Genomic DNA, 21,318 nt, shown 5'->3' on the forward strand with positions numbered 1-21,318 from the left:
TTATTCCCCCAGCACACACGGCTCAGATCCTGAGCTTCCCATGGGTGATTCTGCCTGTGTTCTGCAGGTCTTTTTCAGTGCGTGGGGCACATCGGCACCACCAGTAGTTATTCTGAAAGCAGCAGAGCCTTGGAAAGGAAACACAGCTCTGAAATTGGAGCCACAGATGGAGCTTCTTGGTTCCTCACCCCAAGTGTTGCCAGAACTTTATGCCAGCACAGGACAAAGTGGATTTGAAACCCACTCTGTCTCCCATCAGTCCATCATCAGAGGGTCCAAACCTGACCTGGCTTTTGTTTGCAGCTCACCTCTCACAGGCTGCTTCAGCTTCAGCATTTAGTCCCACCCGGTGGTAGTTTGCTGGCACGTGTTGGCATCCACCCTTGTCGTGCAGACACGCTCTGCCCTTCCTCAGCAGGAGTTTCCCTCCCCACCACCCCCCACAGCTGGCCAGCTTTGATTTGTGTGGAAGCAGGAATATGGGACAGTTCTGTTCAGCTGTGTTTGTTTGCCAACAGACTTCTATACCCGACTCGGAAAGCAATCTGGATCAGAACTGCTTGTCTCGCTGCAGCACAGAGATTTTCTCTGAAGCCAGCTGGGAGCAGGTGGACAAACAGGACACAGAGGTACAGACTGAATCCCTTCAGATCACTTACTCTTCTGGTAGGCTGGGATGTTCATCACCACTCAAATGATCCCACACCCTGTGGTCAAACACCACCTTGTGAGCGATCCGCACTCATCTGCTCGGAGCGTCCGTGTCTGTGGGCTCCTGCTGTCAGCGGCACTTCATGGAGCTGGGCCTGAGCTGAGGGAGTGCTGGCTGACTGCGAGGTGAAGCCTCCCAGCCCGGACACCTCTAAGCACAGAGAGCAGCAGGGAGCTGGACTTGATGACTTTGATGGTCTGAGGGCAGTTTAGCACGTCTGTTCTCGAGGGGAACGTTCTGGTCTCTTTCAGTGTTGTGAACAGTGTTGTCTGCTATTCAACAGAGCAGGCTTTGCTTGGTCATGTGAGCTGTGATGGGTTTGATGCCAGCTAACCTGACAGGCTTGTTGCCTTCTTGCAGGTGACACGATGGCTTCCCGACCACCTGGCTGCGCACTGCTATGGCTGTGACAGCACGTTCTGGCTCGCCAGCAGGAAGCACCACTGCAGGTACCCTGAGCTGCAGGGCTGGGATGGGGGGGCAAGGGCAGCACTGGGGTCTGTCTTCTGCTTTAGGCCAGGAAGGGCCTCATTTTGCTGTGGAGCTCCTTAGTGAAGGATGGGTGTTGGAGTGTGAGCTCTGAGACAGCAGGACAGCCTCTGTTCAGCTCCAGTTCATTGCATCTGTATATGAAAAGCCACGTCTGGTGTCTGTTATACCCCAGCCTGGATGGATCCCAGCGTTTTCTCTCGAGCTGGATTTGGTGACTTTAGCTGAAGTTGGTGAAGATGATTCAGACCATCCTGGTGGGCCTCCTTTGCATTACACGATCCTTCACACTCTAGCTTTGGAAATCTGAAATCCTGCCTCAGTTCTGTCTCAGATAAATCCCTATTGCTGTTTTCTGGCCACTAGAAAATGACGACAAAAGCTGTCATGTAAATAAATGGCAGTTGTCACGTTTTGATGCTTCACTGCTTTTTGAAGTAGTGAGGAGCTGCAGGCTTCTGTGTCCTTTCTGTACTTAAAATTCTTGTGAAGAAAAACAAAGGGAAGAAGAAATGAGAAGCTGAATGGCACCTAGCTCCTACACTGCAGGTTGTAGGCCTGGGGAGCTCCGGAGCACTGCGCCCTCGAGCACCTCCAGCACCACGAGGAGCTGAGATGGATGCAGGGCTTGGAGTTCTGGTTTAGATTCCCCTTTGGTGTCTTTGTTCTTCACTTCCCAATGCCTGAGGTAGGTTGAGCAGCCGGGCTGTCCATGTGAGATCTCATCGGTAGAGACCAGGAAGGGCTGCCATCCTAACCAGCAAGAAAAGCAAATCTTTGCCTAGTGTGCGCTGTTACAAAGCGCAGTGACCAGAGTCTGCTCACCGCCTTGTCTGAGGGCGAGGATGGGCTGAGAGCGGGATAAAAGTATCCAGCGTCCTTCATTGCCCGGTTTGCTTCTGTTGCTGTTCCCCTCTGAGCTCTTTCTTCCCTCCTTGCAGGGACACTGACCGTGTTGATCAGATCTGGTGAGCATTTACAGCAGCCTCTGTCTGTTGTCTGTCTGTGTTTTCTCGGTAACTTCCAAACTAACTCAGGCTCTTCCCCCCATTTCTCACTTGTCTGGAAAGCACCAGAACTAAGTTGTGGGTGGCTGGCATGGCCTGCTGGGTGCTGAGATCGATACAAACAGGCTTCTCTTTCCACAGGAGGGCACTGAGGCTTGGCTTGTGGTAGCTGAAACTGTGGTGTGGGTTACACTAACTGTGCCCATCAGCGAGGGCTGTGTTTGAGTAACAGAACGCTGCAGTGCTGACTGGGAAGAGGTTCTCCTTCATGTTCAGCCATCGCGCTTTTATCTCTTAGTTTTGATTCTTCCCCTTTTTGCATTAATTCTGGGTGAGGTCAGCATGTCAGCAAGCCGTGCAGACGTGTATGATGAGGAGACAGAATTGCCTCTGACTTTGGAAGGACTTTGGCAATAGGAGGTAATGCAGAGCTGGGGGAGAGGTGCTGCCTCACAGAATGGGTGATCACGGCTCGTTTAGTACCAGGAGGTTTTGGTGGTGTGATATTAACACTCAGCTGCCCTCCAAGCGGAGACAGCCTTGTTTTTAACGTCTCTTGGTCTCTCCAGCACAGCAGTGGAGCACTGGGGTGCAAAGAAAGCGGCTCAGGGCAGAGCAGTTCCAGAATGGTGCCCTCTGTCACTGAAAGATAAAAGGACTAAAAAGAGTTGTGGAACCCCAGCTCTTGGCAGGGAAGGATCAGCTGAAGCTGCTGGGTGTAAGCAGGGCTTTCTGTCACTCTGATGGCAGCAACAGATCTTTTCCAGCACAAATCTATAGTGGCATCAAGTCCCGATGCCAAAGAGTTAATGAGAAGGGTGTGGGGGGATGGAGGTGAATGGCAGAACGCGGGGCTGTAATGTGCTGCTCCGAGCCCTTAGCAGAGTGCAGGGAGGGCTGCAGGAGCAGCAGGTAACGCTTCCCACACTTGAGCCTAACCCTGTGAGCTGCATGCAGTGTGTGCCCAGCAGCTGGCAGGAGAGCATCCCCGCAGCACAGCTGGGCATGGCGCTGTGCACTGCATGGTCCTGCTGATGGCATTCCCTGTGTGATGGAGTGTGGGATGCTGGGAACCCGGCAGGACGGCACAGCTGGGCAGGATCGTATCACCTCTGCTGGTGTTCTGTTGTCTGCTCCGTGCTGCAGCCTTCCAGCAGCACAGAGAGGAGAGCCGTCCCCGTGGATGTGGTTGTGCACTGCGGCTCCCCTCACACTCCAGTGTTGGCACCTCCGAGCTGTGCAGGGAGGGCTGTCTGCGTGTCCTGGTTCTTGGGGACAAACGGCCCCGTGGGCAGAGCCCAGCACAGCACCACGAATAGCTGGGTTCACAACTAGATCCTTTGTCAAACTGCTGCTGATTTTGTCTTTTCTGTTTTCTCTCCTGTTCCTGACGCAAGGAATTGTGGAAACGTGTTCTGCTCCAGCTGCTGTAACCAGAAGGTGCCGGTTCCCAGCCAGCAGCTCTTTGAGCCCAGCAGAGTCTGCAAGTCGTGCTACAGCAGCTTGCACCCGAGCAGCGCCAGCCTTGATCTCGAACTGGACAAACCCATCACTGCCACATCAAATTAAAGGCCCTTCCCCGGGCAGAGCTGTGCGATCTCAGTGGGCTGAGACTGGAAGGACGAGGGGGTGAGGAGTGCTGCTCAGTGGGACGGAGCTCAGCCGTGCCGTGCTGCTGGCGTGTGGGCATCTCCTCTTCCAGCTGTTCCCCTTTCCTTTCTGTCCTATCCGTGTGTGTGTGTACGCGCCTGCGTGTGTGTGTATATATAATAATATATAAGTGTTTGCTTGTTTGCTGGAAGATTGTAGAAGTGGGAAGGGAGCTGGCACCAGAACCAGATCTCCCTTTTGTATTTCACTGTCCCACTGCTGAACTGCGTTGCAGACAATTTGATGGAGGAAAGGAGGCGAGGGGAATCGGCGCAGCCTGCAAGGTGAGCGGCTGTAGCCTCAGCGCTTGTGCTTTCAGTCACTCCTGTTACTTCCAAACAAGAAACTGCTGTTTGGGAATTTGTTGCTGCTAGAAGAAATGGGAATCTCCTTCCCAAGAGAGCACTCTCCCTCTCTGTTCTTAGAGTGGGCTTTAGCTATCCTCGCTGCGTGAGGGGGGTCGCAGGTTCTGCCGCAGCCCCGTGGTGCTGACTGGGGACGGCCGGGCTGCTCTGGCTGCAGGAAGCGCCCGGTGTTGGCGAGAGGTGAAGAGGGGCTGAGGTTGGTGTCACACCAAACACCTCCACCTGCAGCCGTGTAAATGCAATTCCTTATTTAAAACCAAGTTGGGAAGTGGCAGCCCTGACCTGTGTCCTCGTCCCACCGTAGGTTGGTTTGCTCTGTGCGGAGCTCCTTAGCACGGCTCCCGCTGCAGCCACAGCCCTGCTGCTCCCGCTGCACTGCAGTGAGGGCACTCAGCAGTGGCACTTGCAGCTGTTCTGTGCTCCCGCTGCGTTTGGTCCCTGAGGGATGCGCTGTGCTGCAGCGTTCTGCCACGGCTGCTCCTCGTGCACTCAGTGTGCTCTGGATAGGAAGGACCTGCCTGGGGGTTCTATCGGGGCTCACAGGACATCATGGATTCCCCTCCTTCCTTCTGCCCCAGCCTGAGTTGCTTTTCAAGCCACCTGAGTAAAGCGTGGATCTCTTGAATATAAGTTTGTAAGTGAGTGGTAGATCCTCGGGCCCTTCTCCCCTCTGATAGAGCAGTGTTGCTCAGTGCAGCCAGGCAGGAGAGATGCATCTGGTCGTGTCCTGCTTTGCCGCCTGGCCCGGCTTTACACCTCCTGCACTGTTCTGTAGGACAAAACAATCTGAGCTCAAAGACATAATGAACAATCCCTGGGAGGGGAGCTGCCCTTCCCTGCAGCGTCACAATCGTGGTCTGCAGCGTCAGACAGAGACCAGCTCCCAAAACCTGCTGGGGAAAGGAGCAGCACGGAGCTTCCCGCGCTGGCATCGCTGCGCTCTGAGCTGACGCTGTGCGGGCAGAGATGAAGGCGTGGGGGCCGTCCTGGCACATGGAGGGACCTGGGAGCAGCAGGAGAGACGAGCAAAGAAAGGCTGTGTGCTGCCGTGGCTGTGTCCGTTTGCTCCTGCGGCGACGTGCAGGGCTGGGTGTGAAGCTGAGGCTGAGAGCGACGGGCGTCAGAAATGCGCGTGGGGTTGTGCAGCTGTAAGGACAGGTGCCAAGAGGTTTGATACGGGTTCCTGGGCTCTGTGATGTACAGTGTGAATAAATGCTTGCAGCTCTTAGTCTTTTTTTGATCGACGAAGCACTTTTTTATTAATATTATTTTTTCTTTGTATGTAAAGGAGGAAGCAGTATCTCTCCATAGCTGTACATATAACCTGTCTCTCCTACAGAGAGTAAAGTGCTCCTATATTTTTCATTTTTGTCAAAGCGAGAAGTAAATACTTTAGAACTGTTAAATATAATAAAGAAAAGTGAATAAAGTTTAGCATTTTGCATGGGAGATTCGCCAGCGCCCGTTCCAGTTCTTTGCCTTTCCTTCCTGCCCTCCATAGGGGCAGCAGGTGCAGCGCTGGGGGCGGCAGGGCTGCGTGGAGTCCAACCTCACTTGGTTTCTTGCTTTTCTCCCCCTGTAGTTCATCCCCTCGTTCAGAGCGAGCTGCCCGAGCTGCCCCGTTCGCCTTTGGAGGAGGGGATGTGGATTTTCCCCTTCTCCCCCTGCCAGGATCGTCGCTCTGCTCTCCCGCTGCCTTCCTCTCAGTGCTGGGGCGGTATTTACAGCTTCAGGTTTGAAATAAAGCAGCTGTAACGTTGTGCACTGTTACAAACACGCAGAGGAGCAGCGGGTTTTCAATTACGCTCCAGGATCTGGTTTTACGAAGCTCCTTTTGCACTTGAGTGCTTCCCTGCAGCTCATCCCAGCAGCAGGCAGCCCCTGTGGCACTGCGGGAGCTGTGAGTGCAGCCCTGGCTGTGCAGGAGGAGCTGTGACCCTGCAGAGCCGTTCCCTGCTGGTTGGCACAGCGTGCAGGTGAGGCTGTGCTGAGCAGCAGCACACAGCACACAGCACGCAGCACACAGCCAGGTGTTTGCTTTGGTGGAGCTGGATGGGATTCCAACCTGCGTCAGAACTTATGTCAGCATCACTGTCAGCGTTGCTGTGACACACGTAGGAAGTGAATGAGCTTTCTGCAGGTCAGGGGTTATTTTTCTTTCATTTTGATACCAACGTGTCTAGCGCTGATGGAATTCAGTGATGTGGTTGGAACTGTTCCCTCCCGGGGCTGTTACAGAGCAGCGTTGGGCAGCAGTGCTGCCTTTGATGTGCAATGGGTGACTGGTTTCATCGCCCATCTCTGCTGACCATGGAGCTGAGTGAGCAGGGATGGGGCGTCCAGCCTCTGCTTTGGGTGATGTTCAAGCACAGCAAAACTGCTCTGAGACGAGGGAGAAAGAAAGAACCAAAAGCACGACTTGAGCAAGCAGTGACAGCGCTGGGTTCTGTGACGGCAGCGTGGAAACTTCTGGTCAGGAGGACTTTGCTTCATCCATGTGCTACGATGAGGCTCTGAGCTGGGCAGTGCGAGCCAGGGCTGCAGCTGCTGTGCAGGTACTGCCAGGAAAACATCAGAGCACACAGCGCTGGAGAGCAGCTCTCTGAATGAGACAATAGGAAGGTTTGCTGTTATAAATGTAAATCACTTCCAGCTATTCATTGCTTTTCTTTATAATGAACATCAGTTAGCACTGAGAGCTGCTGCTTCAACTCATTGTCTGCAGGTGATGATGATGTATCGCTCAGTGTTTAACTGAAACACAGAACATCCCAGCATCTCCCATGGACTCTCCTTGGCTGCATCCACACCAGCAGTAATGCAGCACTGAGCAGGGTGAGGTTTGGATCAGAGGGCTTTGCTGTGTGCCCGGCCTGCAGCACCCACCTCCTGCTCCCTGTGCCTTCCTCACGTAAGGAATAGGGTTGAATGGGGTTGGCTTCTGATCGGAGCACTCAGCAAACCCAGCCACTGTGTGGCACGTTTGGGCTGGCTCTGTTTGATACCTTTGTGGGTGATGTGAGTGAGGGGATGGCGTGCCCAGCAGTGTCTGCAGGTGACACCGTGCTGGGAGGAAGCACAGAGCAGCCTGAGGGCAGGAAAACCCTGCGAGGAACACACTGAGACCCTGAAGTGTGTCCAGAGAAGGGCTACGGAGCTGTGCAGGGGCTGGATGCATTGAGGTCTTACAGGGAGCGGCTGAGGGAGCTGGGCTGGTCAGTCTGCAGCAGAGGAGGCTCAGGGGGGACCTTAGTGCTGCAGCTGCTGAAGGAGGTTTGTGGCGAGGTGGGGGTCGGCCTCTGCTCGTGGATAGACAGCAGCGACAGGACGAGAGGGGCTGGCCGCAAGTTGTGCCAGACGGATGGTTTATTTCAGAGCCGCACTGATGCTCTGGACCCAAACACTTGTGCAGACCGAGCCGCTGCCGCCCTGGAGATGGAATTACTTCTGTTCGGTATCAGCCTACACCAGGAGCTCCCCGCAGCGACACAACATCCCACGCTCTGCTCTGCAGTTCCCCTTGCGTTTCCCTGTTACCTCTCCGAGTCACAGCCTGCTGCCCGCAGCGCTGCCGCCGTACACCAGGGCGCTGTCCGCGGATGACTCCTCGGCGCTGTAGCTGCCGTTCCCCAGCTCTGCAGACACGGGGCACAGTTCCTGCCCGCACCACCTGAACGGAGAACGCCGTGCTGGGAACCGACCCAGAACGCTGCTGGGCTCCACCCGGGGTGTGAAGTTTGGGTCTGACCATGGCAGTCTGACAGGCAGGCAGAGCAATGCTGCAGCGTGAGACAGCACCTCAGGCGGTGAGAGCCGGCGGTTCTGGCTTACCTCTGAGCAGCACAGACATCCGTGCAGGAGGAGCCAGGCCGGGCGGCGTGCTCGATTAGCAGAGCTCCTGTGAAGGAACACAGTGTGAGAGCAGCCGGGCTTCAGCCAGTGCCTTTGAGAAGGGGATGGCTGAGCTGCTCAGCAGCACTTCCCATGCTGAGCTGCCTCCGCTGGAAAGGAGGTGGAGAGAGCAGCCTGAGCAGCCAGACCGAGCTGTGGGTGTCCCTGTTTGTGGTGGGGGAGTGGGACCAGCCGGCCCCTACAGGTCCCTTCCAACCCAAACTGTTCATCACTGAACAACAGAGCTTTCTTTAGAACTCCGCTGACCTGGAGTGAAGCCTGGGAACAGCAGGGCAGCTCACAGCGCTCCCCGGTCTGCCGTTCCCTTCTGCCCTCCCTACCTGCATAGATCCTTGCTAGGGAGTAGGAGAAGTCTCTTGCTGCCAGCTCCATGGCTGCCCCTTCTGAAGCAGCTCCTTGCCAGAACTGTGCGAGGCGGCCGGCAGCATCCCGTACCCGCTGCACTGCGGGCTGCAGCTCCGCACGGCTGGAAGCCAACTGCACTTTGTTCTGCAAAACAAGCACAGGAGAAAGGACGGCGTGTTCACCTCCTGCGCAGCACTGAGTCCAACGAGGGGATGGCTCCGAGCGCATGGAGGGGCTGTGGGTGTCCCCGCTCACTGCAGGCAGCGTGACCGGATGGCCCTTCAAGTGCTTTCCAACTGAACGAGGCCCTCTGGGTGCTGTGCTGTTCCCACAGTGCTGCACCAGAGCAGCAGCGCTCAGCCTGTGCAGCCAAACCCTGTTCTGTGTCCTGTTCTGTAGCAGCACCTCCTGCCTAACGCTGCCCTGTGCTGTCTGACTGCTCCGACAAGGACAGCACAATCCTCACTGGGTGCTGCTCTGTGCTGGAGGCAAAGCAGTACAGAACACTCACGGGATATGCTGTACGAATACAAAACCCCATCATTAAAACGGGCATCCCGGTGCCAAGACAAAGTCCAAAGAACCCTCCAAGCCCACAGAAAGCCAATGAGGGGGTTTAAAAGCGGCTCGGTACTTGTTGCCAGCGAGGATCGAAGACCCCAGGGGCACAAACCAGCTTGGGTGGGAGGCAGCGCCGCACCGTGCTGTGCTGCAAACAGACACAGCCCACGCTGCCTTGGGTGTGCTGCACAAGCCATGCAGGGTGGCTGGATGGCTTTCAGTAGCAGAGCGACCAGCAGCAACATGGGGAACATCAGAATGGGGCTGGAAGCACAAACGTCACATCTGTGCTTTGTGCTAACTGGATTCTCACTTCAGCAACTTACACCCATTTCCTGCTGTGCTGAAGCTGTGCTTTGGGAAGGACCCACCATCGTATGTCCCAGTCCCAGCTGGTTTCAATCAGTATAAGCCTGCAGACACCAGCTTCTTTCCAAGTCCTATTTAGAGCCTACCACCCTCTCCTCCACTCCGCTGCCTTCAGCGTCAGACCGAACTGCTCGTTAATTAGTGGGTGCGCTCATCAGTCCCGCTTATGAGCAGATTTGGCTTTCTTGTTTGGGAGTCAAATTGTTGGAGGTATTTTTCCATCAGCAGAAGTTGTATGAGAGGACGGTAAGAACTCGTGTTGGAGGTCAGTGCCCAACTGCAGCCCCCGGTGAGCAGCCAGGCTCTGGTTAATGCGTTTGGAAGGACCTGGAGGATGGATCAGATCCCCTTCAGGATACAGCAGAGCCTACAGCGCCGTGCACCTCTTCCTGTATTCACTTCACGTTCTCCCTTCTGCTGAAGCTGTGCTGAATGGAGACCACAAAGGTATCACCTCTGCTCTGCCCCAAAGGCAAACTCAGTGCTGAAGGCAGAGAAGCAGCCCAGAGCTCTGAGCTCTCATGGGTTTGGGAAAGCAACGTCTGCACGTACCGAATTCCAGCAGCTTAGGACTCCTAAGCATTCACTGTGTGCTGATGTAATCTGGACTGCTCTACCTCAATTAATAACCTTCATTCCTTATGGAATATCCTCTGGTGATCAGGCCTTCCAGGCTGGTCTGTGTGCCCCTTGATGGCACCTATTGAGCCAGACGCTCTCATTTACCTTCAGGAAGTTCTGGGCTTCTTTGAGCTCTCCATGGCTGCCTTTGCCTGAGCACCTTTAAAGGAACAGCCTGTGGGTAAGGCAGGGAGCTGCACTTGTAAGGAGGCAGCAGGGGATTCCTTTGTCTCTTTCCATCTTTTAAGCAGGGATAAAAATAGAAAGCTGCCATGCAGGCGGCCCTAAAGGAAGGTTGTGTGTTTATCAGACTTGTGCTGCTTTTCCAGCTTAAAGAAAAACAACGGAGCAAAATAACACAACCCCCATAAAGTGCTGGGCTCAGGGAGGTGACTCGCATTAAAAATACACTGGGGCCTTTTGTGAAGAACACTGATGGTGCAAAACGTCTCTGCGTCTCTCGTGGCACACACGGATCCCAAAATAACCAGCGCCTGTCTGCTGCTTCTCCAAGTGCTGGTTTAAAAGCAGGTTTGTGGATCCCCTTCGCAGCGCTTGTCTAAAGCCTTGAGTTTGGTCGTGTTCTCCAGCAGCCTCAGCCATGAGCACCAACACCGAGACTGCTTAGTGGCACGCTGCCGAGGGCTCACCTGCACCGTGGAGATGAACACGGCCATCGCCTGCCCCTGGCTCTTGGTGAGGGACCGCAGGACATCGAGCGACAGGACGTTGGTTGTTCCTTCCCATATGGACAGCACCTGTGTGAGAGAAGAGACTGTGGGAGAGCACGAAGGAGCTGTCTGGGGCTACTGCAGTCATAAATGGGGAACGTGAGGCAATAAAGGTATGGGCAGAGTTACAGAGATCGAGGAAATGTCCAAAGATTTTCTGCATGACCACATGTGGTGAGCAGAGCAAGGGAAGTGAGACCGGGGGTGTATGGGAACTGCTGAGTCAGGGCCTGAAGCACTGATGGAGCACCTGGGGAAAGGACTCAGTCAGCTCTGGCAGCACAGGTGAAGGCAGTTCAGCTGTGTGATAGGGAGGGCTGGAGCCTGGCTGCACCTCTCAGACCTCATTAATGGCTGACTGCCACTGGGGAAGGATCTTTTCCTGGAGATCCGTTCTTAGTGAAGCTCTCCTCTGTGAGCCTGGACTCTTCTGATACAGGTGAGCAATCTCCCTTCCTCCCTTCATAGAACCTCTCTGTTGTGCCAGTCCTTTTGTCATCACACCTCTGTTGTAATACCTACCCCATTGCATTGATCTGCCCAATTGCTACAGGGGGGGACTGTGTCTTTATTTGAGCCTGTCTATACCAGGCAGCCATGAAGGACCATGGGGATGAGGTAAGGCACAAGGAGATTTCCTGCTGTTTTCTTACCAGAGTATCACGGACTAGGACTGGCAAGCCTGTATCCTCCATGTAACCTTGTCCTCCGAAAGACTCCATTGCCTCAACAGCAATGGCAGAGGCCTGCAAAAAAGCAGAGAGTTGACATAATATAAAATACACAGAGAGAGAAAGCGGCCAGAAACCTCTAACATCACACAGCAGTTTCTGCCAGGATGGGACTGCCTGGGCCCCACTGAGTTGCTGAGGCAGGCTGCTCATTACACAATGGGAGATGCAGCCTTAGCATTGAGCAACTATCATGCTGCAGGCCCTGCAGAGGGGCCACTCCCTGCCTGCAACCCGTGCTACTGCTGCCCTCTGTGTTGGCTGTGACCCACGCCTCTTTTCCAGCTCTTTGGAACACACAGCCCTCCTCCAGACAAACAAATTGCTTGTTCCATACCTGCTTCCCTGTGTATAGTTTGGCCACTGGCACAAGCAGTCTCAAGAGAAGCTGGTCCTGCTCACTTGCCATGTTGGTTTCTGCACATCCAAGCAGCCGAGCTATCTCCATAAGCAGAAGAAAAGCCCCTCGTGTCTGCACCTGCATGGAGAGAAGCAGGGAGCTTTGCTGGAGTGGGTCTGAGCTCAGACTGATTCCAGCCTGGGCTGCTGAGCTGCTGTGAGACTGTCTGGAATCATTAAAACACAGTCCCTTACCAAATCTTGTCTTCAGAGACAAAGACTAGTGACCAGCAAGGCATGATTAGTGTTAGAAGCAGCCCAGTATAGAGAAAGGGACAATGCCACTTCACTGGGACTAACAGGAGCCTTATCAAGGCTTCTATCAGGTATCCAGGCCACAGATCCCACAGTCTTTCAAACGATAAAGGACACGAGTCTGTGCATCTGATCATCTCTGACCACCAGATCTGCAAAGTCTGACAGCTTTCTTGCTGAGCAACGTGCTGCCTTGGCAAGCTGCAATGTGCTGGATACTGGGAGATGGAGATTTGTAGCTCCTGTGTGTAATGATGTGCTGTGGGACTACATGGGATCTGGCCTTTCTTTTGGAGGTGAAGCTCTGGCCATAGAACGCTACAGGTTAGGAGATGCTACAGGCAGTTGCTGGGGTAGCATTCCCTCTCCTTCATGCTTCACTCTGCACGCAGAGTTTTAAATACCTGTTTAAATATTTGCATGAACCTGCTGCAGCCCAAGGAGAAAGAGCAGCGTTACACCAGTTAAAAGAAGCAGCGCCTGGATGGGTGAGAGGAGGAGAACTGTGTGCTGCCTTTTTGAAGTGCTGCTAGTGGGAGGAAGCTGCCTGTGGGTTCAGTGGGCTGCTACAGCTCAGCAGTGAGGCAAAGCTGTGAGACATTCTGCAGAGAGCAAAGGCCCACATGTGAAATTCCTCTCAAGGCCCAGAGCCGCAGTGCCAATAAATACCACCCTTTTCTATCATTTAACCATTATCCCATTGGATGAAATTTACACCTGGAGGCTGTGTTCAGACTCAGTGCCTTGTGAGCACTGTGTGGGTACGTTGTGACAGCCAACCCGTCTCCGAATGTGAAGTGGGCCCCCCCAGGAATTCTCTGAGCTCAGTGGGAATGGAACAGTGGGAACAGACCCCATCTCCTGCTGTGTGAGCTGCCAGGTATGCTGGATGGGTTTGCATCAGCCCTGCAAGTCTGTTAACCGTGGTTTAGGAGTCTGTGGTGTCTTGCTTGGCTATGACCAAATTCAGAGGCCACAGCACAGTGGAAGCATGCATGAGTTCTGGCATCCCTCTCAGACCAGCTCCCAGGTAGCTGTCACTTAGGATAACTTACAATGCAGCAGAGAAGCCATATTGTTCATCAGATCAAATCCCAGTAAACGATGGCAGTTCCCCAGCTCTCTACACCTGATATCCACAGAGACAGGCTGGCTGTGCTTTCAAGCCACTGAGGATCCTTGTCCTCTTCCTGTTTTTCCAGGCTCAGCTCTGCTCCTGGAAGCCTTACCTCCATCCGGGCTATTGTCTGCATGTGCAGGGGATGGTCTTTGAGGAGCTTCCCGAAGACAACCCGCTTCAGGGCGTACTCCCTGCTCAGACTGATCATCCTAGAGAGAACACAAACAGCACAAGGTGTCAGAGCAGCAACTGTCCTACTTCCTTTCCAGGCTTTCCCTTCTAGCCATCCTCACTGGATGAGCCTTGCCTGGCTGTAGCATTCCAGCCTAGGTCACCCACAGGCCAGCTCTCACTAGCACTGCTGGCTTCCAGACCGGTGCCTGCAGAGGCAATGCTGAGCACTGCAAACTTGTGCTCATGAGCTGCTCCTTCAGCTCTGGGGGATCCATGCTGCCTTTACCTTCTCATGGAAGCTACTGCACCAATGACATTGTGGATCCGACTTATGTTCAGCATGTTGGAGATGGAGGCCACTCCACGACCTTCTGCAGAGATCTGAAACCACCAAGGAACAAAGGTTGGAGCTGAAGCATCTCCCTCTTAGATGTGCTGTGCCTACAGGCAGATAGATACAGGCTGTCCACCCTGCCTCTGTCTATCCTATCCTAGCAGAGAGGTCTTGCTTTAGAACACTGCTGTCTCATTTTAGCTGTATGGCATAATCGGAGAGATTTGGAGACCATGTCAGCATGATCAGTTCTGGTTCTTTGCTGCTTGCTCTACCTGTATGCTACACAGAACGGTCCCTCGGCTGAGCTAATGTAACTGCACTAGGGAAACGACCAGCTTAAGATTACTTTCTTTTTCTCCTGTGTGATTTTCCCTGAGCTATTCACAGCTTCAGCAGAGCCTTGCTGGGGACTATGGAATGAGCAGCCAGCCACAAATGTGGTGGAGATGCCACCACTTCTTCAGGTGGTATCACTGCCAGCACCTCCACGAGTGGCCTGCCTTGCCAAGCCTGCTAGATCCCGAGAGGATGGGCAAACCTCACTCACCAGCTCTGCTTTAGCTCCATTTAGCCACAGCTCTGCTGTTGCCATCTGCCGTGTGCCCAGCTTATCTTTCAGTCTCTGCACTTGGATACCGTTCAGCTTTTCTTCCTCATCTCGAACCCTCAGGAAGAACAGGGACAGCCCGGCAGAACCCTGGGGTCATTAAAAAGGCATGCAGAAAGGATTTCATTACAATGAAAAAAGGAAGTTAAAAGTTCCCCTCCTCCTTCAAGCATTCCACCGCAGAACAGACCTGTTTTACACGTCCTTCAGCATCCGCTATCCTGGCTAGGGTTAACGTCACATCAGAATCAGCAGCTGATGTAAACCATTTAAAACCATAGAGATGATATGTACCATCTGGCTGCCTTCTAGCCACTGTCTCTGTGCCATTAGCTGCAAGAAAGGAGCAGAAGAGCACAGCTTTACAGGAACTTCTGAATCAATCGATGCTGATTTTCAGTTTAAGCAGCAGCTCTCTTTAAGTCGCCCCATGCTATCTGGATGAAATATGGATTAGCTGCTAATCTCTTTCACTGACTCTGGATAAGAAATGCAGCCAGAGTTAAGCCCTAGAAAGGAAAAATGTTCTGTTTAGCTACAAGTCTTCCCAGCAACAGTCCGATCTAACAATGGTAATGGCAATGTCTGTAAACAAAATGTACTGTGGTTTATAATACAATGCCTTTGTGTCTTTAGGAGGTACCTCAGCCAAGAACCACAAGGGATGCCATCATCAGGAGTCCTACAGTGATGTTCAACTCAACTCACAGCTGATTCTTTCACTTCTCCAACTGGGAAACCACCTGCAGGTCCATCAGAGGCAGGTGACACCCTTTCCACAATTTGTCTCTGCAATGGGGTCCTGAGGTTTCCCAGCCCATCGTGCTATTGCAACCATTTGCCAAGGACCAAAGCTGAAGGTCAGGAATGCTCCCTCCATCCCACCTGGGATGGGTCTGACTGCACTGCTCAAGGTTTAGATCATAGAGCTAAATATCAGCTAAATATCTGAGCAAGGACCAAAGCTCTGTACCTGTGCAGCAGTGCACAGAGGCTGGGCCTTCTGTCGGCAAAATGCAGCTCTGTTTGTAGGGTTTAGATGACTTCACGTTCTCAGCCCTAACACACCTGGCTGCTACCCACCCCAGTGCACATACCAACATCGGAGCCCCCCCTGCGCTCAGTCATCCACTGGCCAGAGGTCCAGAACTTCCTGGGGTCTCGGGATGTCAGATGGTCAAAAGCGTTTTTCAGAGGTGCAGGAAAACCCAGTGACTGTTTTGGGGGAGGGAAAAGAAACTAAAATCATACCGAAGTAGATGGAATCGGACACTTGCCTTAACTAACGTCTGGCTTGTCCTACTAGCATCCCCATCAGGCTGGATTGTCTGCAATCAGGACTGCCCTGCACTGCAGTATATCTGCTTGCACTACTGACAACGTGAAACCACCTGACCTGAGTGTAGATGCACTGCGTGGGTGGAAAGTGCAGACTCGTGTTATGCTGAGGAGTGCTGAGCAGCCCTACTCACCTTCACTGCACTGCTGAACAGCTGAACAGATTGCTTCCAGGGCAGCACCAGTGTCAGTATATCTGTGTACATCTTTGGATGTCACCAGCATCCAAAGAGCTCCAGGGAAAGGTAATTCCCTTGTGGAATTTTGTTTTTCTTGGGTTAGAATGCCCAATGCTAGCTACTTTTAACCTAGCTTTTCTCTGCACCCCACTTAGTTACTTACATAGTACAGAGGGTGTCACTGAAATATAGCCAGACCTTCAGGCTGGGAAGCCTTGATAGCTTGGATCCATCCACCATTTGGATCTGGCTCAACTCCTTTAACTCCTGCCTCATAGAAGGGATGGGAAAACAAGGCTGTTGAACCTTGTAGTAAGAAAGGTGGGACAATTTTCCAGCTACTGCAGTGCTACAAGATTTGTATGCAGTAGAGGCCTCGCTGTGCAGGTACTGTATGCAAACATAAAAGCTGGCCTGGGTGCACAGCCTGTAACTGAAGCAGAACGTCAGATGGGAGGAGATGGAGCTGAGTCACAGAGCAAGGCAGGGCTACATCCTGAGCCAAAAGGCAGATCAGCTTTCCCTGGTTCTTGGTCAGCATTGCCAGGACGTGGGCTGTGTCCTCAGAGAGCAGCTCAGCTCGTACCTCAATGACTTTGGCTGCTCCATCAGTCATGGCCAGTGGACAGTTGAAACCTCCAGAGGCGGTTGAAAACAAGTACAGTTTGACAGCCTGGTGCACACGGCTAGGAGAGAGAGTGAAAACAGGTTTTGCAGCAGTTCAACAGCAGGAGGATGTCGTGACTAAGAACACAGAGGGAAAAAACGGGCAAAATGGGTTAGTTAGGCCACTCATTTCTAGGAGAGCAGAAACAATTTCAACCATGAGGGCAGAAGTGGAGCAAAAATGTTTCTCGGTCCCAGAGGGACTGCAAGCGTGGGGCTGGATGGAAGGCACTGCTTGTCATCTGGTGCATATCAAGTGTACTTCTTAAAAATAAGAAATCTGGGTCTATCTCCAGAGGCTGGAACACAATGAAACTGCAAGTAAAATTCCAGACTTCTCTGTTACAGGTAATGCATGTAAAGCTGGAGCTGTACAGGGAAGCCAGAATGAGGAAAGTGACATCAAAGAATATTATGATCAACTGTAGGCCATTAGTTACACCTTATCATTGCTGATGTGGAACATTAAAATGGACAGGTACTGCTGTTCAGTACAGCAGTAGGTGTGCTTTTGCCCATGCATCAGTTGTTATCCATTACACAACAAGTTCAGTCCTACCAGATGCTGAATACAGCCTGCTAAGAATCACCAGCAAGACACCAAGTCTCTCCTGCTCTACCCAGTTACCTCCAGTTGGAGTATCTTCTCTCATAGGCCTCAGCAATCAGCCCCTCTTCTGCTGCAATCTCTTTCATCCTCTTCCAGGCTGAGCAGGTGACAATGTGATCCACCCGCTGCCCCCAGGCGTCGTACTGCCGAAATACAGGGGGATTCAACTCGCATTCCCATCCTAGAGGTCTGATCTTGGTTAGCAGACGGTTTCCAAATCCCTCCAGCTCCTGGCTCACCTCCTCCAGTACCTGTGAAGCAACAAGAGCCTTTCAGTACTTGCTTGGAAGTCAAGGGGCCTCAGTGCTAATTGGAATGGCAAAGTACTGGCCATGTTGTTCTGGGCACTAATGATCTCTTGCCGCTTGGCTCGCTGTGCTCTGTAATGCAGTAGGACTGCTTGTCTCTTGGCCTCTGCTGGCACAGCTGTGCTCAGCTGTCACATTTTTGTTTCAAAATCGTTTTTTTTTCAAGTTACTTCTGGCAGCATCTCCGGGTTTCACAAAAGACAGAAGAGCTGTTGTATCGGGGCTGAGAGCCACACAGATGCGTGTGAGAACGAGGCGATCTCGAGGTCCCTTCCAACCAAAGCCACTCTGTGATTTAGTGCTGGAAAAGGATGCCAAGGAAAAAGGTGCCAAAAATGGAAATCCTTCATCTCTATAGAAAAACTTGTGCTGAAATCACTAGTTAATTCCTTATCAGATCAGAAAAGAAAGAGGGCTCAATCATCCCTATCCCTGCAGGCATTCAAGGCCAGGCTGGATGGGGCCCTGGGCAGCCTGATCCAGTGGTTGGCAACCCTTCCATGGCAGGGGGTTGGAAATCGATGGTCTTTAAGACCCCCTCCAACGTAAACTATTCCATGTTTCCCTGATTTGAGCTCCTGCCTTGCATACAGGGTGTGTCAAGATTCAAATTCCCACTCTGCAACCAGCTCCCTGAACGCCCCCAGAGGATTCATTAGCTCTCATTTTAGCCAGGCTTGGCTGGCTCAGACACAGGAGTCTGTCCGTGGCTAATGGACAGAAACCATCACCTGCAGCTCCTCATGTTAAGGTGATTGAATTGCCCTCTGCAGGTGCTTGCTCCTCCTCACTGTCTGCAGCCAGAGCCCAGTGAACTTTAGACATAAACAACCTGATTTAGACATGGTTAAACCTGGGTAACACAGCCCCTAGAATGGATGGTTAGCAAAAGTATGTCCAAAACTGTTATGGGGGGTCATGTGGGCACCTGAACAAGATTAATTTTCAACAGAGGGATACTTTTTGCTGTTCTCTAAACCCATACAAGGTGCTCATTTCCTCCTCAATAACTGCAGTTGTGGAGGTGAATGCCATGTGTGCTGTGACTGAATGGTGCAATTATAAAACACGTTAATTTGCCGTTGAAGAAATACAAACACTGCTTCCTTTCCCTGCTTCCCCTTGCATTGACTTTTCATCACGCTCCATCCCGTATGATTGATTCTTCCACTGCTCTGTGCAATGAGAATCCAGCACACGCTGTTCAGTCTGTGCTCTGGAAGTCTCCATCCTCAGAACACACGCTGTTCTTCCAGGTGAGCAGTGCAGCAGCCTGAGCAGTCACAAGCCTAAAACCCACACGAGCCCATGGGTACATGCCTCCAAGGCTCATTGCATTGTTGCTATTTGAAAGCTGTTTCACAGAGACAACCAAAGTACAAGGATTTCACTAATCCCTGAAGCGCAAGAACCTCCAAACCCTTTAGCTGGAGGTTTCTGTGGGCAGATGAACATGAATTCACCACACAGGTCTCCTAACCAGCACATTCCTGTCAGCTCGCTACCAACAGTCCCTTTACCTCCATATCCACGTCTTTTGAAGAAACCACAGCACCTAGCCACGAGCTCTAGCCCTGACCACGCTTATGACCCACTGTCTTGTCCAACTGGCTGTGTTTATTTCCAAGGGACAAGAAGAAAATCAGAGCTCCTACACTGGTAGGTAAGGCATTGCCACCGGGGCACTTTGGAACCACACAACAGGACGTGGGGGCACCTGCAAACCATGAGGTTCCAGGCTGCAGCCATGATCTGCTGGCTGGTCTCCTTCACCCCAGTCAGTGCTTTGATGTCCCAGAGATGGAGTGAAAACACAGTGAGAGCACAAACACGTGATCCTTTATATTGAGATTTCTTTACAGAGGGATCAAAGATCAGTGGATATCTCAAAACTGTGCTAAGAAAAACATGGTGCTTCCTGCTGTGCTCCCCAGAAATCACCTTCAAACAAAGAAATCCCCTGCTCCATTCCAGAGAAATCTCTTATGTTCACTGCTGAACACAGGTAAACAGCACAACGGGAATCAACATCCACTGTAGTGCTGTCTGCTTCAGGGCGACGTGCCAAGCTGCGGTTGCTGCTGCTGTCCTGGACAGGAGAGGGGGGTGCTGGCATGGAGAGCAGCCCCGGGCTGCGGGCAAGGCAGTGCTGCAGGAGGCTGAGAGCAGAGCGAGGCAACACTGCCCCGCCGGGACCACAGGCAGAAATGTACGGGAGGTTTGCTGATCTGGTGGGTATTGCAGCCGATTTGTGTCTCTGAGGAAGGGGTGGAGAGCAGCTCTGACCCTCTTAATTCTAAAGGAAATGGAAAGAATCAGGTGCAGATTAGGAGCATCCTCCTTTGGGAAAGGCACAGCGGTGCTCAGGAATGCCTCATTCCTGTCTTCCATCACGGCAGTGCCAATAGCAAGCTCCTGGTGCTGCTGTCACACTCTTATTGCCCCCAAGACTGCAAGAGCTTCCTAACCCGCAGACCAAGCAGGGGCAAAAAGAGCACTGCTGGCAGCCAGGACACCTGTCCTTTACTCACAGTGGCTTTACGGGCTCTGCTTCTGCTGCAATGAAATGCAGAGGTCACATCCAGCTCCATGAGGTCTGTCCTTCAACAAGTGAGACAAGCTGTAGTCCATGGGGGATGGCAGAGCACAAGTGGTGCAGTGAGCCCAGGGTTTGCTGCAGGACACAACCTCACAGCACAGCGTGGGCTCCCGCTCCTCCTCTCTGTGCCCTGCAGCTCTGCGCTGATCTGAAAATCAACTCAGAAAAGCTAAAGACTGTTGCTGAGAAGCAGCAATCCCCAAAGGGCCTTTGCATCCTCTTCAGCTTACAGCTGAGATCAGCCTTGTTACTTTGTTTGCCAAGGGATTTCCTTGAAAATCCCTCTTCCCCAGGGAGAGGGGAGGGGAAGAGCAGAGCAGATTTGGGATGCACCTCCATTTTTTTTCCCCTTTCTCTGGAATTTCTTACACTGGATAACCAGACAACAAATGCATGCACTGACAACTTCCAAACACCCTTCCGGTAACACCCACTAGCCCACAAGGCCCTTTCTATTTTTGCTTATGCCCTGGGAGTCTATTTCACCCTTAGGCACACAACAAGTTTTAAGGAACGCAGCTAAATTCCCCCCAGTTAAACATGGAAGGCACAAAAGGGCTCAAAGAAAGGTTCTGTTCATCAACAGTGACCTAGCCAGAACTGCAGTGTGTAAACACACACAAACACACACGTCAGACCTTGGGAGGAAGGTGAGCCTCCAGGTAACTCCGAAGCAAAGCATCCTCCAGATACGGGTTCCCAGGCTCAGGTCGCTCTTGGAAGAGGGTCTCAGCTTCTCTTCTTGCAACAGGCATTTCCATGTCTCCTCCAGGCTGATCTGTTGGCCTTGCCCTGCTGTTGTGTTGAATCCTCTACAACTCCAGGCTTGGCACCTGTCCTAGCCGTGACGCAGCCTGCAGGTAGCACTGAGTCTGCTCAAAGCCAAAGTAAACGTGACTGCAAAGCTTCAGCACGTCACCCCAACAGCTATCACCTTCACTGCACCATGTTTTTCTTCTCACGTTGTGATATTGAAAACCAACCCTGTCTTTTTCTCCTCCCGCGGGGAGGAGCTTTTCAGCAGCTGTTGTTGACTGAAATAGGGCAAAGGTTCTTTGGAAAGAGATCAGAAAAGGGCCTGGAAAACACAGGTACTCAGAACACATCGTGTCTGCCCGTAGCAGTTGTGCAAATCGTTGTTAACTGTCCGTTTCCCAAGGTCAAGGGATCAGTCTTGGGGTACATCCAGCAGTGGATTGCCTGGAATAATGAGCTTGGAAACTGCAATGAGAT

At 52.5% G+C, this 21,318-nt stretch overlaps 2 protein-coding genes across 8 annotated transcripts in view; one reads left to right on the top strand and one right to left on the bottom strand.

Annotated features, from left to right (window-relative positions):
* Nucleotides 1-5,684, top strand: part of MTMR3 (myotubularin related protein 3) — a 70,763-nt gene extending 65,079 nt beyond the window's left edge. For 3 of the 6 annotated variants that reach the window (XM_072350859.1, XM_072350858.1, XM_072350861.1), the window contains 3 exons: nt 519-629; nt 1,073-1,161; nt 3,606-5,684. In XM_072350859.1, the coding sequence (XP_072206960.1) occupies nt 519-629; nt 1,073-1,161; nt 3,606-3,777 (372 nt within the window). In that variant the 3' untranslated portion in view covers nt 3,778-5,684. Of the gene's footprint in view, nt 1-518; nt 630-1,072; nt 1,162-2,142; nt 2,170-2,544; nt 2,629-3,605 lie in introns of all 6 variants that reach the window. The other 3 variants (XM_072350863.1, XM_072350862.1, XM_072350864.1) reach the window with 3 other exon arrangements.
* Nucleotides 5,685-7,552: 1,868 nt separating this feature from the next.
* On the bottom strand, nt 7,553-21,099 carry LOC140259621 (acyl-CoA dehydrogenase family member 11-like). 2 transcript variants are annotated; one of them, XM_072351110.1, is made up of 14 exons: nt 20,724-21,099; nt 17,197-17,429; nt 16,489-16,588; nt 15,483-15,600; nt 14,576-14,718; nt 14,326-14,475; nt 13,728-13,822; nt 13,377-13,476; nt 11,831-11,971; nt 11,416-11,508; nt 10,682-10,789; nt 8,456-8,624; nt 8,055-8,121; nt 7,553-7,893 (listed from the first exon to the last, which is right to left on the bottom strand). In XM_072351110.1, exons 1-14 carry the CDS (start codon nt 20,844-20,846, stop codon nt 7,770-7,772), a joined length of 1,764 nt encoding a protein of 587 aa, XP_072207211.1. In that variant the 5' UTR covers nt 20,847-21,099; the 3' UTR covers nt 7,553-7,769. The 2 variants fall into 2 exon arrangements, 1 of the variants encoding a protein (XP_072207211.1); XR_011905421.1 differs by lacking the exon at nt 8,456-8,624 and having other exon boundaries at nt 7,814-7,893; nt 20,724-21,034.
* Between the last annotated feature and the right edge of the window lie 219 nt (nt 21,100-21,318).

The sequence above is a fragment of the Excalfactoria chinensis genome, chromosome 16 (genome assembly GCF_039878825.1).
Source record: "Excalfactoria chinensis isolate bCotChi1 chromosome 16, bCotChi1.hap2, whole genome shotgun sequence".
Taxonomy (NCBI): Eukaryota; Metazoa; Chordata; class Aves; order Galliformes; family Phasianidae; genus Excalfactoria; species Excalfactoria chinensis.